Source organism: Pteronotus mesoamericanus, unplaced genomic scaffold (genome assembly GCF_021234165.1).
Source record: "Pteronotus mesoamericanus isolate MK-2021 breed Mesoamerican mustached bat unplaced genomic scaffold, CSHL_Meso_final contig_100, whole genome shotgun sequence".
In the NCBI taxonomy this organism is placed as follows: domain Eukaryota; kingdom Metazoa; phylum Chordata; class Mammalia; order Chiroptera; family Mormoopidae; genus Pteronotus; species Pteronotus mesoamericanus.
Window position 1 is genome coordinate 525,555 of NW_026554999.1, and position 12,800 is coordinate 538,354.

Below are 12,800 nucleotides of genomic sequence, written 5' to 3' on the forward strand. Positions count from 1 at the left end.
GACAATAGGTAAATCTATAGAGACTGAAAGTAGATTAGTAGTTGCTGTGTGGTAGAGTGGTGGAATGGAGACTTACTTCTAATGAAGATAAACTTTCTTCTAAGGAGGGACAAGAGTGTTCTAAAAATAGATTGTGGCAATGTTGCAAAACCTATGAGTTGACTTATACACTTCAGACAAGTTAATTGAATGGTATTTGAGTTGTATCTCAATAAAATTGTTTTTTTAAGAACTTCTTTTATTAATAGTCAAGAAAAAATTATGAAAAGATCAGTGGATTTTCCCATGCCGTATCATTTCCCAATCTGTAATCAAGCACAATCCCAGCAATAGCCCTACAAAGAAATAATTGTTTTTTGTTTAAATTTACCCTCCATTAAAGCAGCTAAGCTTGCAGATTTGTAATGCCCTATGCCAAAGTTACTTTGCTATCTCAGTAGGTCAACTAATTCTTTGTCGTGCCTTTTCAGCATGATTCAGAGGCTTTTGACTGCAATGACATAAATTTGTGTAGTTCGAAAATTGAGCATTTTAGAGGCCCACAGGAAGGAAGTATTACTAAGAATCCCAGACTAGTTATATACTTAGTAAGGGAGCTTTAATAATGGGGGGAAAAAACCCAACCTGACATCTTGGAATTTTCTATTAGAAGACGTGGGTCAGGAGAATAATCTTTGGATGGAATTTTTTTTTAATTTTTTATTACACATCCTGTAATTACATAGAGGCTCTTGGAACTCACCTTTCAAAAAACCATCTCAAGTATACCCTTTTCCATTCTGTGATTTTAAGGGATTTCCAAGTGTTGTTAACATACAGTATCAGAACTGGAAGGGGATTTTATAAGTTATCTAGTTTAACTCTTGATTTTTACAGATGTCCATTTTGCCAGTAATACCGAAATACCTTAGTTTGTCATTATTTCTGAGGTGAATATAATGTAGTACTAAGAGCAGCACTAAAATGATAAATTGGATGTGTAGTAGGAAATCTTGTTCATGTTAATTATTAGTGAAACTCAAATTTTAGAAATTTAATGTACTTGTTTTGTTTCCCTTGATTCTTTCAGAGTAAAACAAAAAATTGTCATGTTACATGTAAACTGTTTTAATCTCCTTGATAGATTTCCATTTATAAAAAGAGTAGTATCCCTACTCTAACCAATATTTAGTTAGTTTTGGTATTAACTGGAACTTTCTAAACATTTGTAGGAAGTATATTTGAGTAGAGAAATTTTAAAACAAGTTGTTTTGCTGAATAGAAGGGAAAGAAGTTGGTCCCACACAACTAGAGTCGATGAGGATAGAAAAAGTCCTATGAAAAATAAAAGTATGCGTATGGATCAATGATTATTTTTAAAGATGAAATATGTATAGTATTAGGATTTTCTTTTTTTTTTTTGTTTGGTCAGTTCTATTAAGGTATAATTTATGTATACTAAAATTTGCCATTGTACAATTCAGTGAGTTTTGAGAAATTTGGGCAATTGTATAAGACCTCCATAATCAAGATTTGGGATAATTATCCCCAGAAGTTGCCTTGTGTTTATTGCAGTTGCTTCCCTCTCCCCACTTACAGGAACGATTGATTTGCTTTCTGTTGGTATGGTTTTTCCTATAAATTTCATGTAAATTGAAATCATGCTGTATGTAAGTTTTCTATGTCTACCTTTTATTCATTTAGCATAATACTTTTGAGATTCATCCATGTTGTGTGTATCGATAATTTCTTTTTATTGATGAATAGGATTCTATTGTCTGGATATACCGCCTTTTTTCCCATTAATTCCCAGGTAACGGACATTTGAATTGTCTCCAGTTTTTAGCAATTAGGAATAAAGTCATCATTAATTAACATTCATGTATAAGTCTTTATATGAATGTAGGTTTTCATTTCTCTTCTATAAATAACTAGAGGGGGGGATTGCTGAGTTGTAAGATATATATCTATGCTAAACTGTAAAAGAAGCTTGCCAAATTGTTTTTCAAAGGGTTTATACCATTTTCCATTTCCCACCAGCAATGTGTGAAAGTTGCAGTTGCTCTACATACTTGTTATGGTTGATCTTTTTAATTTTAGCCTTTTATTGGATGTATAGTGATATTTCACTGTGATTTTAAATTTGCATTACCCTAGTGACTAATTATATTGAATATCTTCATCTTTGTAACAGTGATACAATAATATTATCTAAGCCACAGTTGATGCTCAGGTGTGTTACTTGCCGCAATTATGTCCTTTTTAAGCTTTTCCTTTTCCAGATCCAGTTCAGGATCACACTTTGGTTTTAGCTGTCTTGTTTCCTTGGTTTCTTTTAATCTGCAACAGGAAGCTCAGGTTTTTTGTTTTTGTTTTTGTCTTTCTTGGACCTCCACTTAAAAAACAAAACAAAACTATAGGCCTATTATTTTGTAGAGTGTCTCCCAGTTTGAGAAATTGCTTTATCTTTGTTTCCTTATGATTAGATTCAGGTTATGAATTTTTGGCAAAAATATCACAAGAATGCTGTTTATGTCCTTCTCAATGGCTTTGTATTAAGAAGCATACTATATGAATATCAGTGATAACTTTTTGTGTTGTCGAAGACATCACAAAAATGCTGCTCCTGATGCGAAGAATTTGCCTGTTTTCTTCAAGAATTTTCATAATTTTGGCTTTTTGGTTTAGATTTGTAATCTATTCAAAGTAATTTTTTAGTGTGATCTGAGATAGGGATCGAGGTTCATTTTTCCCCCCAACTTTTTCTCTGTTTACTTTTCTTGTTTTTCTGTTTTCTATTTCTTTCATTCTATGCTTTGTTTTTCTACTGCCTTTGAAATTTAATATTTCTTTTTCTAGCTTAAGGTGAAAACTTAGATCAATGACTTTAGACCTTTCTTCTTTTCACATGAGCATTTAAAGCTATACATTTCCCTATAAGTATTGCTCTAATGCATTCTATGAATTTTGATGTATAATATTTTATTACCACTTAGTTCAAAATATTTTCTAATTTCCTGTATAATTTATGTTTTGACCCATAGATTATTTAGAAGTATGATTTAGAAATGTTAGGGACATTTGTAGATATTTTTCTGCTCTTGGTTTCTGATTTTTGTGTGTGATTACAAATCATACTCTTTCATTGTTTACTATTTTGAAATGTTGAATATTTGAGACTTATTTTATAGCTTAGAACTTGTGGGTATGTTGGTGTACCATGTGTACTTGAAAAGAATAAATATTCTGCCATTGTTGGGTATAGAATCCTTCAGATACCAGTCAAGTCAAAGTAATGTAGTTTATATCTTCTCTATCCTTACTGGTTTTTATCTACTTGTTTTACCATTAAGGAGAGAGGAGTGTTGAAATCTCCTTCTATACTTGTAGACTTAGTTATTCCTCTTTTTAGTTCTGTCAAGTTTTGCTTCATGTATTTCAAAGTTCTGTTCTTATATATGTAAGTATGACTTCTGGTATATTGATCTTGTCATTGTGAAGTGTCCATTTTATTTTTTGTAATACTTCTTTTCTTGAAGCCTATTTTGTCTAACATTAATGTTGCCACTCAAACTTTCTTAAGCTTACTGATACATATTTTCTCCCTGCTTTTCACCATAGATATAGCTTATCTATATCTTTATATCTAAAATTATCACTATCATGTGGCTCAGTTTAGCAGACTGGCTAGCTGGTTACAGATAAAATGAAATAGCATGGGAAAGTACTCTGTGAAGTGTAAAGCACTATGAGATTATAAGATGTGTCAGATAATTATATGCAGCTGCATCTATTAGGCTGGCTTTTTCAAATTTCATTTTGAAAGTACAATATCTTTATGTGTGTGTATTTTTAAGAGATGAATATTTTGAATTCCCATAGCAATAATAAAAGTCATAGCAGTATGATTATAATAAAGTCCTTACTATGTTCTTATTAGTGCTTTGTCTGATTTTTCTGTTTTAGGAACTTAAGAGATTTCAGAACTTTGTGAAATACTCTTCTCCTTTTGATATTGTCATTGATGGGCTCAATGTTGCCAAAATGTTTCCAAAAGCTCGTGAGTCTCAAGTTGTAAGTACAAGATTTTTTTTGTTATTCCAAATCTCTAGAAAATATTTATTGCACCCATTTGTGATCTTCCTTGGAACTCATAGCTCCCCATTTTCCCTTCCTCTAAAAATAAGGTGTTACGGCACCTTTAAGAGTGAGTGGCTTTTACAGGCTGGGCAGGAATGAGAGACTAAAAAGTCCATTGTTTTAAGAGTAAAAGCTAAAAGTAGTGGTAGATGCCTGTGATTTCCCTGGTTGATATTTTGTTCTTTGTCTCTCTATTTGCCAGAACCTGCTGGATTTTTCAAAATGTGCACATTTTCCTTCTATGACATCAGGGGACATGTAGCCTTCAGCTAACTTCTTCTAGGCCTCTCTACTCTCTCTTTGGTGTTACTCTGTTATTTCCCTGTGGGTCACATCCCTCCCTCTATTTGAAAATTATCAGCATACACTGTCAGGAAATATAATCATTTATTACTCACAAATTTCTTTTTCCCAAACATAGTATGTTTGTAAATTAATCTAAGCAGATTTTTTGTAATCATTTGTTCAATCAATTTATAAATGTCACAGTGTTTCTAAAAGGAATATCATGATTTTTTTTGTAGCAGTAGTGAGCAATTATTTTTATTTTCATTTTACAGTTTAGAAAATAAGAAAATTGAGACTAACTTTGTACAGTAAATCCTTAGAAAGCAGTCAGGACATCAAAATTAGATTGTGGAGAACCCCAAGGTTTCAGGCTTGTAGCTCTTATTGCTCGCAATCTATGGCCATTCATCTGTAGTTAAACTGTTGTTTCTTTAAAATTGCTGCCAGCTTAAAAGCTTTTTCTCAGAGATTCTGCTAGTCCAATTTTGCCATTTATACTCAGAAAAGCTCACAAGTACTAACAAAGGACAAGGTTGATTTACAGAAGTTTATATGCCTTTTCTTTATGTTTATGCATGCTTTTTTATGGTCAAGAAATACGTACTTTTTAATCCTTTATTTTCAAAACAAACAAAGCAAATGGAAAATATTTTTGTCTCTTAGGCACTTGAAGGGAACTTTGAGGCAGTAATATTGACAAAGGCACAAAGCCAAAAAAGGAAACATGAAATGATCACTAATGCTTGGTGGAGCTTAGAATCAGGAGGGCTCATTCTAAAAAGTTCCTCATCAATCTAGTCTGCTAAATTGACACATATCATGATGAAAATGAAATGCCAAAATTTCTATGTCCTAGTCTGTAAGCAAAGGAGAATTAGAAAGTGTCATATTTGTTTACCTTTTGCTTGACTTTCCGCTTTACACAAAGCACGGAAAATTGGCTTGCCTGAATTGGGCTAACTTTGTGGGGAAAAGTAAAATGTTGAAGATGATATAGTGGACACGTCCCCTGGCATTATGGAAAGAAAATGTGTACATTCTGAAAGATTCTAGCAGATTTTGGAAAATAGACAAAAAACAAAATATCAATCAGGGAAATCATAGGCATCTACTGCTACTTTTAGCTTTCACTCTGAAAAGAATTTTATGCTGGCAACAGTTTATGTGACAAAAACCTAATTGTTATTACCCAACTCTTTAAAGCACTGCTATATATTTTTTTTAAAGATTTTATTTATTTATTTTTAGAGAGAGGGAGAGGAAGGGAGAGAAACATCAATGTGAAAGAGAAACATCAGATCAGTTGCCTTTCTCATGCCCCCAACTGGGAACCTGGCCCACAAACCCAGGGTTTCCTGATGGAACCTGGAACCAGCGACCTCTTGGTTCGCAGGCTGGCGCTCAGTCCACTGAGCCACACCCACCAGGACTAGGGAACTGCTGTCTCGTGGCAGTGCACTGACATATTTGGGAAACCTTAATTCACACTCTGCTTAGAGACACCACCTGAGTAAGAAAGGAGGAAATAAACTTCCTTCTAAAGTTTTTTTCCCTAAAGCTAGAGATTTGTAAAAATAATAATAATAAAAAATAATAAAAGCATATCATATTTTCTATAGGTTCCCCTTTTTAAAAAAAAATCTTGGATAATTCTAAGGCTCTTTGTGGCTTAGCTTCCTTCTTTAACACTTTACAGCTGTCGGAAGTAGCTTCCTACTTTTTCTGTTACTGTTTTAAACAGCATCTTTATTTAGAAATTAAGAATGGGGATTCTGGAGCCAGACCCTTTGAATTCCAGTACTGGCTATGCCATGTAATAGCTTTCATAGTTTGAGCAAGTTACCCTCTTTCTGCCTTAGTTTCCTAGCCTGTAAGAAGGAGATAATATTAGTACCTGTCTTATAAAGATATTCTGAAAGTAAAGCAGGATGTGACCCAAGCATCCAATACATGCAAGCATTCAGTGAGAGTGGGGAGATTTTGGAGGGTTTGATCAAAACCAGTGCACTTTAAGAGTAAATGGAGACTTCTGGCCAAGATGGATGCGTAGGTAAACATGCTTCACCTGGACAAGATGGATGAGTAGGTAAACATGCATAACTACAGCAAAAATTAGGACTAGGCTACAAAATTTTTCACCCACATTTGTCACAAAATCAAGTTGTATGGAAGTCCAACAACCAAGGATTTAAAGAAGCCAGATTCATCCAGATGGGTAGGAAAGGTGGAGGCACAGAGAGGCATGGAGAAGCAGTGGAACAGGCAGCTCCACATTCACATGTGGTGGATAAAAATCAGGAGCGATACCTCGGGAGCAAGCGATCCCAGCCCAGGGTACCAGTGCCAGGAAGAAAAGTCCCTGTAACTCCTGGCTGCAAAATCCAGTGTGGAGCGGGGGAGCGATTGAGGCCAGAAGAAACTGCAATTCTCAAGAAACTTCTCTTAAAGGTCCTGCAACAGACTTAGGACTCACGCAGATCTACCCCCTCTGGGATTTAGCACCAGGGCAGCAACTGGAAGGGCACAAGTGGCATACGAGGAAAAGGGAAGAAAGTGAAATGACTGGCAAGGGGGTGAGTGCCAGGGAGACAGCTTCCTCTCGGGCAATCTACAGAAGCCAGGCAGCAGCACTGTCCCCTCTCTGAGCCCTCCCCAACACAGAGCCACAAAGTGGTGAAACAGGTTGACTACCTGGCGACTACCTAAGGCTCTGCCCCACATAATTTACACATGCCTTTTCTATAATAGGCCACACTACTAAACAGGGAGTCAAAGTAGTTCTACCTAATACACAGAAATAAACACAGGGAGCCAGCCAAATTGAGGAGACAAAGAAATATGGCCCAAATGAAAGAACAGAACAAAACTCCAGGAAAAGAACTAAATGAAATGGAGATAAGCAACCTATCAGAATGCAGAGTTCAAAATACTGATTATCAGGACGCACAAACAAATCATTGGGCACCCCAACAACATAAAAAAGACCCAGGCAGAAATGAAGGTTGCATTAAGTGAAATAAAGAAAAATCCACAGGGTACCAACAGTGGAAGAGATGAAGCCAAGATTCAGATCAGCAAGTTGAAACATAAGGAAGAGAAAAGCATTCAATCAGAACAACAAGAAGAAAAAAGAATTCAAAAAAAACAAGAGCAGGATAAGGAGCCTCTGGGACATCACCAAACGTACCAACATCTGAATTGCAGGGGTACCAGAGGGAGAAGAGGAAGGGCAAGAAACTGAAAACTTATTTGAAAAAAATAGTAAAAGAAAACTTCCTTAATTTGGTGAAGGAAATAGATGTACAAGTCCAGAAAGCACAAGGAGTCCCAAACAAGTTGGACCCCAAGAGTACCACACCAAGACACATCATAATTAAAATGCCAAAGGTTAAAAATAAAGAGAGAATCATAAACACAGCAAGAGAAAAGCAGATACTTACCTACAAAGACGTTCCTATAAGACTGTCAGCTGATTTCTCAAAAGAAACTTTGAAGGCAAGAAAGGACTGGCAAGAAGTATTCAAAAATCATGAAAAGCAAAGACCTAAAATTATTCTATCTAGGAAAGCTATCATTTAGAATTGAAGGGCAGATAAAGTGCTTCCCAGACAAGGTAAAACTAAAGGAGTTCATCATCACCAAACCCTTATTATATGAAATGTTAAAAGTAACTATATAAAAAAAAGAAAATCAACGCTTTAACCACTAAAATGGCAACAAATGCACAACTGTCAACAATTGAATCTAAAAAACATTTGAAGTAAACAAGCAGAACAGGAACAAAAACACAGATATGGAGATCATTTGGAGGGTTATCAGCTGGGAGGGGCAAGGGGGAGAATGGGGGAAAAGGTGCAGGGACTAAGAAGTACGTATTGGTAGGTACAAAATAGGGGAATATTAAGAACAGTATAGGAATTGGAGTAGTGAAAGAATTTATATGCATAACCCATGGACATGAAGTATGGGAGGGGATTGCTGGAGGTAATAGGGGTACTGGGCGGAGGAGGGCAAAGGGGAAAAACTGGGACAACTGTAGTAGCATAATCAATAAAATATATTTTAAGAAAAGATGTTGTGAAAAGTAAATGAGTTAATGCTTGTAAGGTTGGCACATAGTAAGTACTTAGTAAGTGTAACTATTATTGTGATTATTTTTCAAGTGAACTTCCCAAATGGAACCGTAATTCCTGCTTTCAACAGGCCCTTATTTGGCAGTTTAAGATTTTTTTCCTGCCCTGACGGGTGTGGGTCAGTGCACTAGGCATCATCCACAAAGTGAAAAGTTGCTGGTGGGGGATTCCTGGTTAGGGCTCATGCCTGGGCTGTGGGCTAGGCCCCTGATTGGAGGTGTGCGACTGACTGATGGTTCTCTCTCTCCTTTTCTCCCTCCCTTACCCTGTCTCTAAAATAAACAAATACTTTATTTTAAAAAAGACATTTTTCCTGTCATGTCAATCATGTCAATGTAGTGAAAAGAAAATGCAAAGCTCTACCCCTAGTATTAGACTCAAAATAGGTCAGGTACTCAATACTTGATTGAGAATTAAAGCCAGTACCATCAAAAACTTAAGAAAATATTTATTTATTTATTTATTTATTTATTTATTGCTGTGTAGTGTTCCATTGTGTAAATATACGATAGTTTTTTGATCCACTCATTTATGGATGGGCACTTAGGTTGCTCCCAGCACTTCGCTATTGTAAATAATGCTGCTATGAATATTGGGGTGCATAGGTTCTTTTGGATTGGTATTTTGGGAGGAAAACATTTAAATATGATAATTTAAGAAATTTTATTTTCTTCTCATTATAAAAGTAATGCATGATTGCTGATTATAAAATTACTGATTAAAAAGTAATACCAGTAATTGTAGAAAATTTGAAAATTACAGAAGATCATACATAGTTCTACCATTGAGCAATAATCACTGTCAATCTTTTATTTATTTCCTTGATGTAGTTTTCTATTTTTTTACCTAGTTGAGCTCCAAATGTAGTTATATAACCACATTTTAACTTATATCTGTTGAAAATTATAGAAATTAAATTATAAAAGGAAAGGAAGAGAATATGTATTTCTTTTATATTTGAGATGGGAAGGACCTTTCAAACACACATAAAACTCAAGATACCTAATGGGAAAAATAGAGAAATTTCCTAGACTGTAAAAAATACTATAAGCACTGTTAAAAGACAACAACAAACTGGGGGAAAAATTTATTTAATTTATTTATTTTTTGTTCAAATACATTTGTCTCCACTGAAGAATATTTTTACAAGGCACAGAAGAAAGGACTAATTTCTTAACTGTACCAAAGGCTCCTATAAGCAAAAGATAGATAAGTGCAATAGATAAGTGGTTTGACCTTATTTTCATATTTATAAGTATGCAAATTAAAATATTTATATTTCAGATTGGCAGAGATTTAAAAGTTGCTAGTATCCAGTACTTCGAATGTTTGGAGAGGTAGGGAGGAGAGCATTAGTACAATATTTTTGGTGGGTGATTGGGAATAAGTTTGAATGTCTAAAATGTTGAAATTCTGGCGGGCTGGCGAGAGCTCGTGCGGGCTGGCAAGGCCTCCCACAGGTTGACACCGATGGGGCCTGTGAGGGAGTGCGCAGATCGGCGAGCGCAGGTGTAAATCGACCCGCGCGTGCCTGCAAGTACAGGGCAGTCCGCAGAAATAGTGGATCCCGGGCAGAAGGGGTCACAGAGCTGCCCAGAGTCCCTGGAGGAGAGACTGGAGACAGGATTGACCGGAGAATCCTGGAGCTGACTTCCTCCCATTTCCGCAGTCTCCATTTGGCGAGGGCAGGCAATGCATCCAAAGAGCCAAAAGCAGGGAAAGCACACAATAGAAGACCCTAAACTGACCAGTGCAGGGGTGCCCGCCGGCCTGGGGGGCCAGACGACGTGGGGGGCCAGGCGAGTATGCAAGGTCGCGAAGAAGCCCCCTGGGCTGGGGCAAGCACGTGCGAGCCCAGGCTGACGGAGGACCCTGCCAGGCCAGGGAGTGCGATCAAGGAGCCGGTGTGAGAGTGCAGAGCAATCCACAGAAATCCAAAGAAGTGGATCCCTGGCTGAAGGGTTCACACAGCTGCCCAAAGCAGGAGTCAGACACAGACAGTAGACTCCTGGAAGGCTCAAATGACCCAAGGTCCTATAGAGTCTACAACTAACATCATCAGAGGCAGGCCCGGAAGGAAAAGTAAAGGGAAAATAAGTAAGTAAGTAAGTAAGTAAGTAAGTAATAAATAAATAAAAAGACCCATCTACTACCATAGAAGTTTAATCCACAAAGTCAGAAAATCTAGATGGCCCAATTGAAGCAGAAGCAAAAATAAAATAAATAAATAAATTACTTAACAGACTCTCCCAAAAATGGAAAGAAAAAGAAGTTCCCCCCAAATGAGTGGAAAAAGGGACTCCCCACAGAGAGAGCTAAATAAAATAGAGGCAAGGGAACTATCAGATATTGAATTCAAAACAATGGTTCTAAGGAAGCTCAATGAGCTCAGCCAGCTCAAAGATAACTATGACAAACTTGAGAGAAACTATCAGGATCTTACAACAAACTATATCAACCTGGAAAAGGACCTAGAAACTATCAAGAAGACACAAGAGGATATGAAGAATACCATTTCTGAATTGAAGAACACAGTAGAAGGAATCCAGAGCAGGCTGGATGAAGCCGAGGATCGAATCAGTGAGATGGAGGATAAGGTAGAAAGAAGCTCCCAGAAAGAACAAGAAATGGAAAAAAAGACTCAAAAAGAATGAAGAGGCACTTAGGGAAATGCAGGACAACCTGAAAGGCAATAATATCCGCGTAATAGGGATACCAGAAGGAGAAGAGGAGGAGCAAGGGATAGAGAACCTCCTTGAAAAAGTAATGATGGAAAATTTCCCTAATTTGAGGAGCGAAAGGCTCTCATGGATCCAGGAGGCACAGAGGACCCCACTCAAGAGGGACTCAAGGAGGTCCACTCCAAGACACATCAACATTAAAATGGCAACTATCAAAGACAAAGAGAGAATCCTCAAGGCAGCAAGGGAGAAGGAGAAAGTAACATACAAGGGGGCCCCGATACGGCTAGCAGCTGACTTCTCAACAGAAACACTACAAGCCAGAAGGGAATGGCAACAAATATTCCAAGTCATGAAAAGCAAGGGCCTACAACCAAGGCTGCTCTACCCAGCAAGGCTCTCAATTAAAATAGAAGGAGAAATAAGGAGTTTCTCAGACAAGAGAAGGCTAAAGGAGTACATCTCTACCAAACCAGCACTCCAAGATATGCTAAAGGGACTGGTTTAAGAAGATGAAGGAAAAGAGTGAGAAAGAGAAAAACACAGGTACAAAATGAATAAGTTTCTATCAGTAATAACTCTCAGTGTAAATGGACTAAATGCCCCAATCAAAAGACACAGGGTAGCTGAATGGATAAGAAAACATGACCCACACATATGCTGCCTACAAGAGACCCACCTCAGAGCAAAAGACCTCCACAGATTGAAAGTAAAGGGATGGAAAAAAATATTCCAAGCAAATGGGCAAGAGAAAAAGGCCGGGGTTGCCATACTTGTATCAGACAAAGTAGATTTCAAAACAAAGGCCATAAAAAGAGACCCAGAGGGGCACTTTTTAATACTTAAAGGAAGAATCTATCAAGAAGACATCAACATTGTAAACTTATATGCTCCCAATATAGGAGCCCCCAAGTATATAAGGAAATTGTTGGATGACTTCAAAAAAGATATAGACAGCAACACGCTGACAGTGGGGGATTTCAACACCCCACTGTCAAAAATGGACAGATCTTCCAAACAAACCATTAATGAACATATTGTGGCGCTGAATGACACACTGAATCAAAGAGACTTAACTGACATATATAGAACCTTACATCCCAAAGAAGAAAAATACACAATCTTTTCAAATGCTCATGGCAGTTTTTCAAAGATAGACCACATGATAGGACACAAAGCAAACCTCAGCAAATTCAGGAAAATTGAAATAATACCAAACCTCTTCTCAGACCACAAGGGCTTGAAACTGGAAATCAACCTCAAAGAGAAACTTCAAAAACTGGCAAACTCATGGAGACTGAACAGTAGACTATTAAACAATGAATGGGTCAATAAGGAGATAAGAGAAGAAATCAAAAAATCTCTGGAAACAAATGAAAATGAACAGACAACAGTCCAAAACCTATGGGACACAGCAAAGGCGGTCCTGAGAGGGAAGGTCATATCAATACAGGCTTACCTAAAAAAAGATAGAAACATTTCAAATAAAAGACCTCATACTACAACTTCAAGAACTGGAGAAACAACAACAAATAAATCCCAGAGCAAGGAGAAGGAAGGAAATAGTCAAGATTAGAGC

At 36.9% G+C, this 12,800-nt stretch overlaps 1 protein-coding gene across 2 annotated transcripts in view; it reads left to right on the forward strand.

The window, feature by feature from the left end:
• PRORP (protein only RNase P catalytic subunit) overlaps window positions 1-12,800 on the forward strand; it is a 156,496-nt gene that overhangs the window by 43,648 nt on the left and 100,048 nt on the right. For both annotated transcript variants that reach the window (XM_054587356.1, XM_054587418.1), the window contains one exon: window positions 3,946-4,053. In XM_054587356.1, coding sequence (XP_054443331.1) covers window positions 3,946-4,053 — 108 coding nt within the window. The remainder of the gene's footprint in view (window positions 1-3,945; window positions 4,054-12,800) is intronic.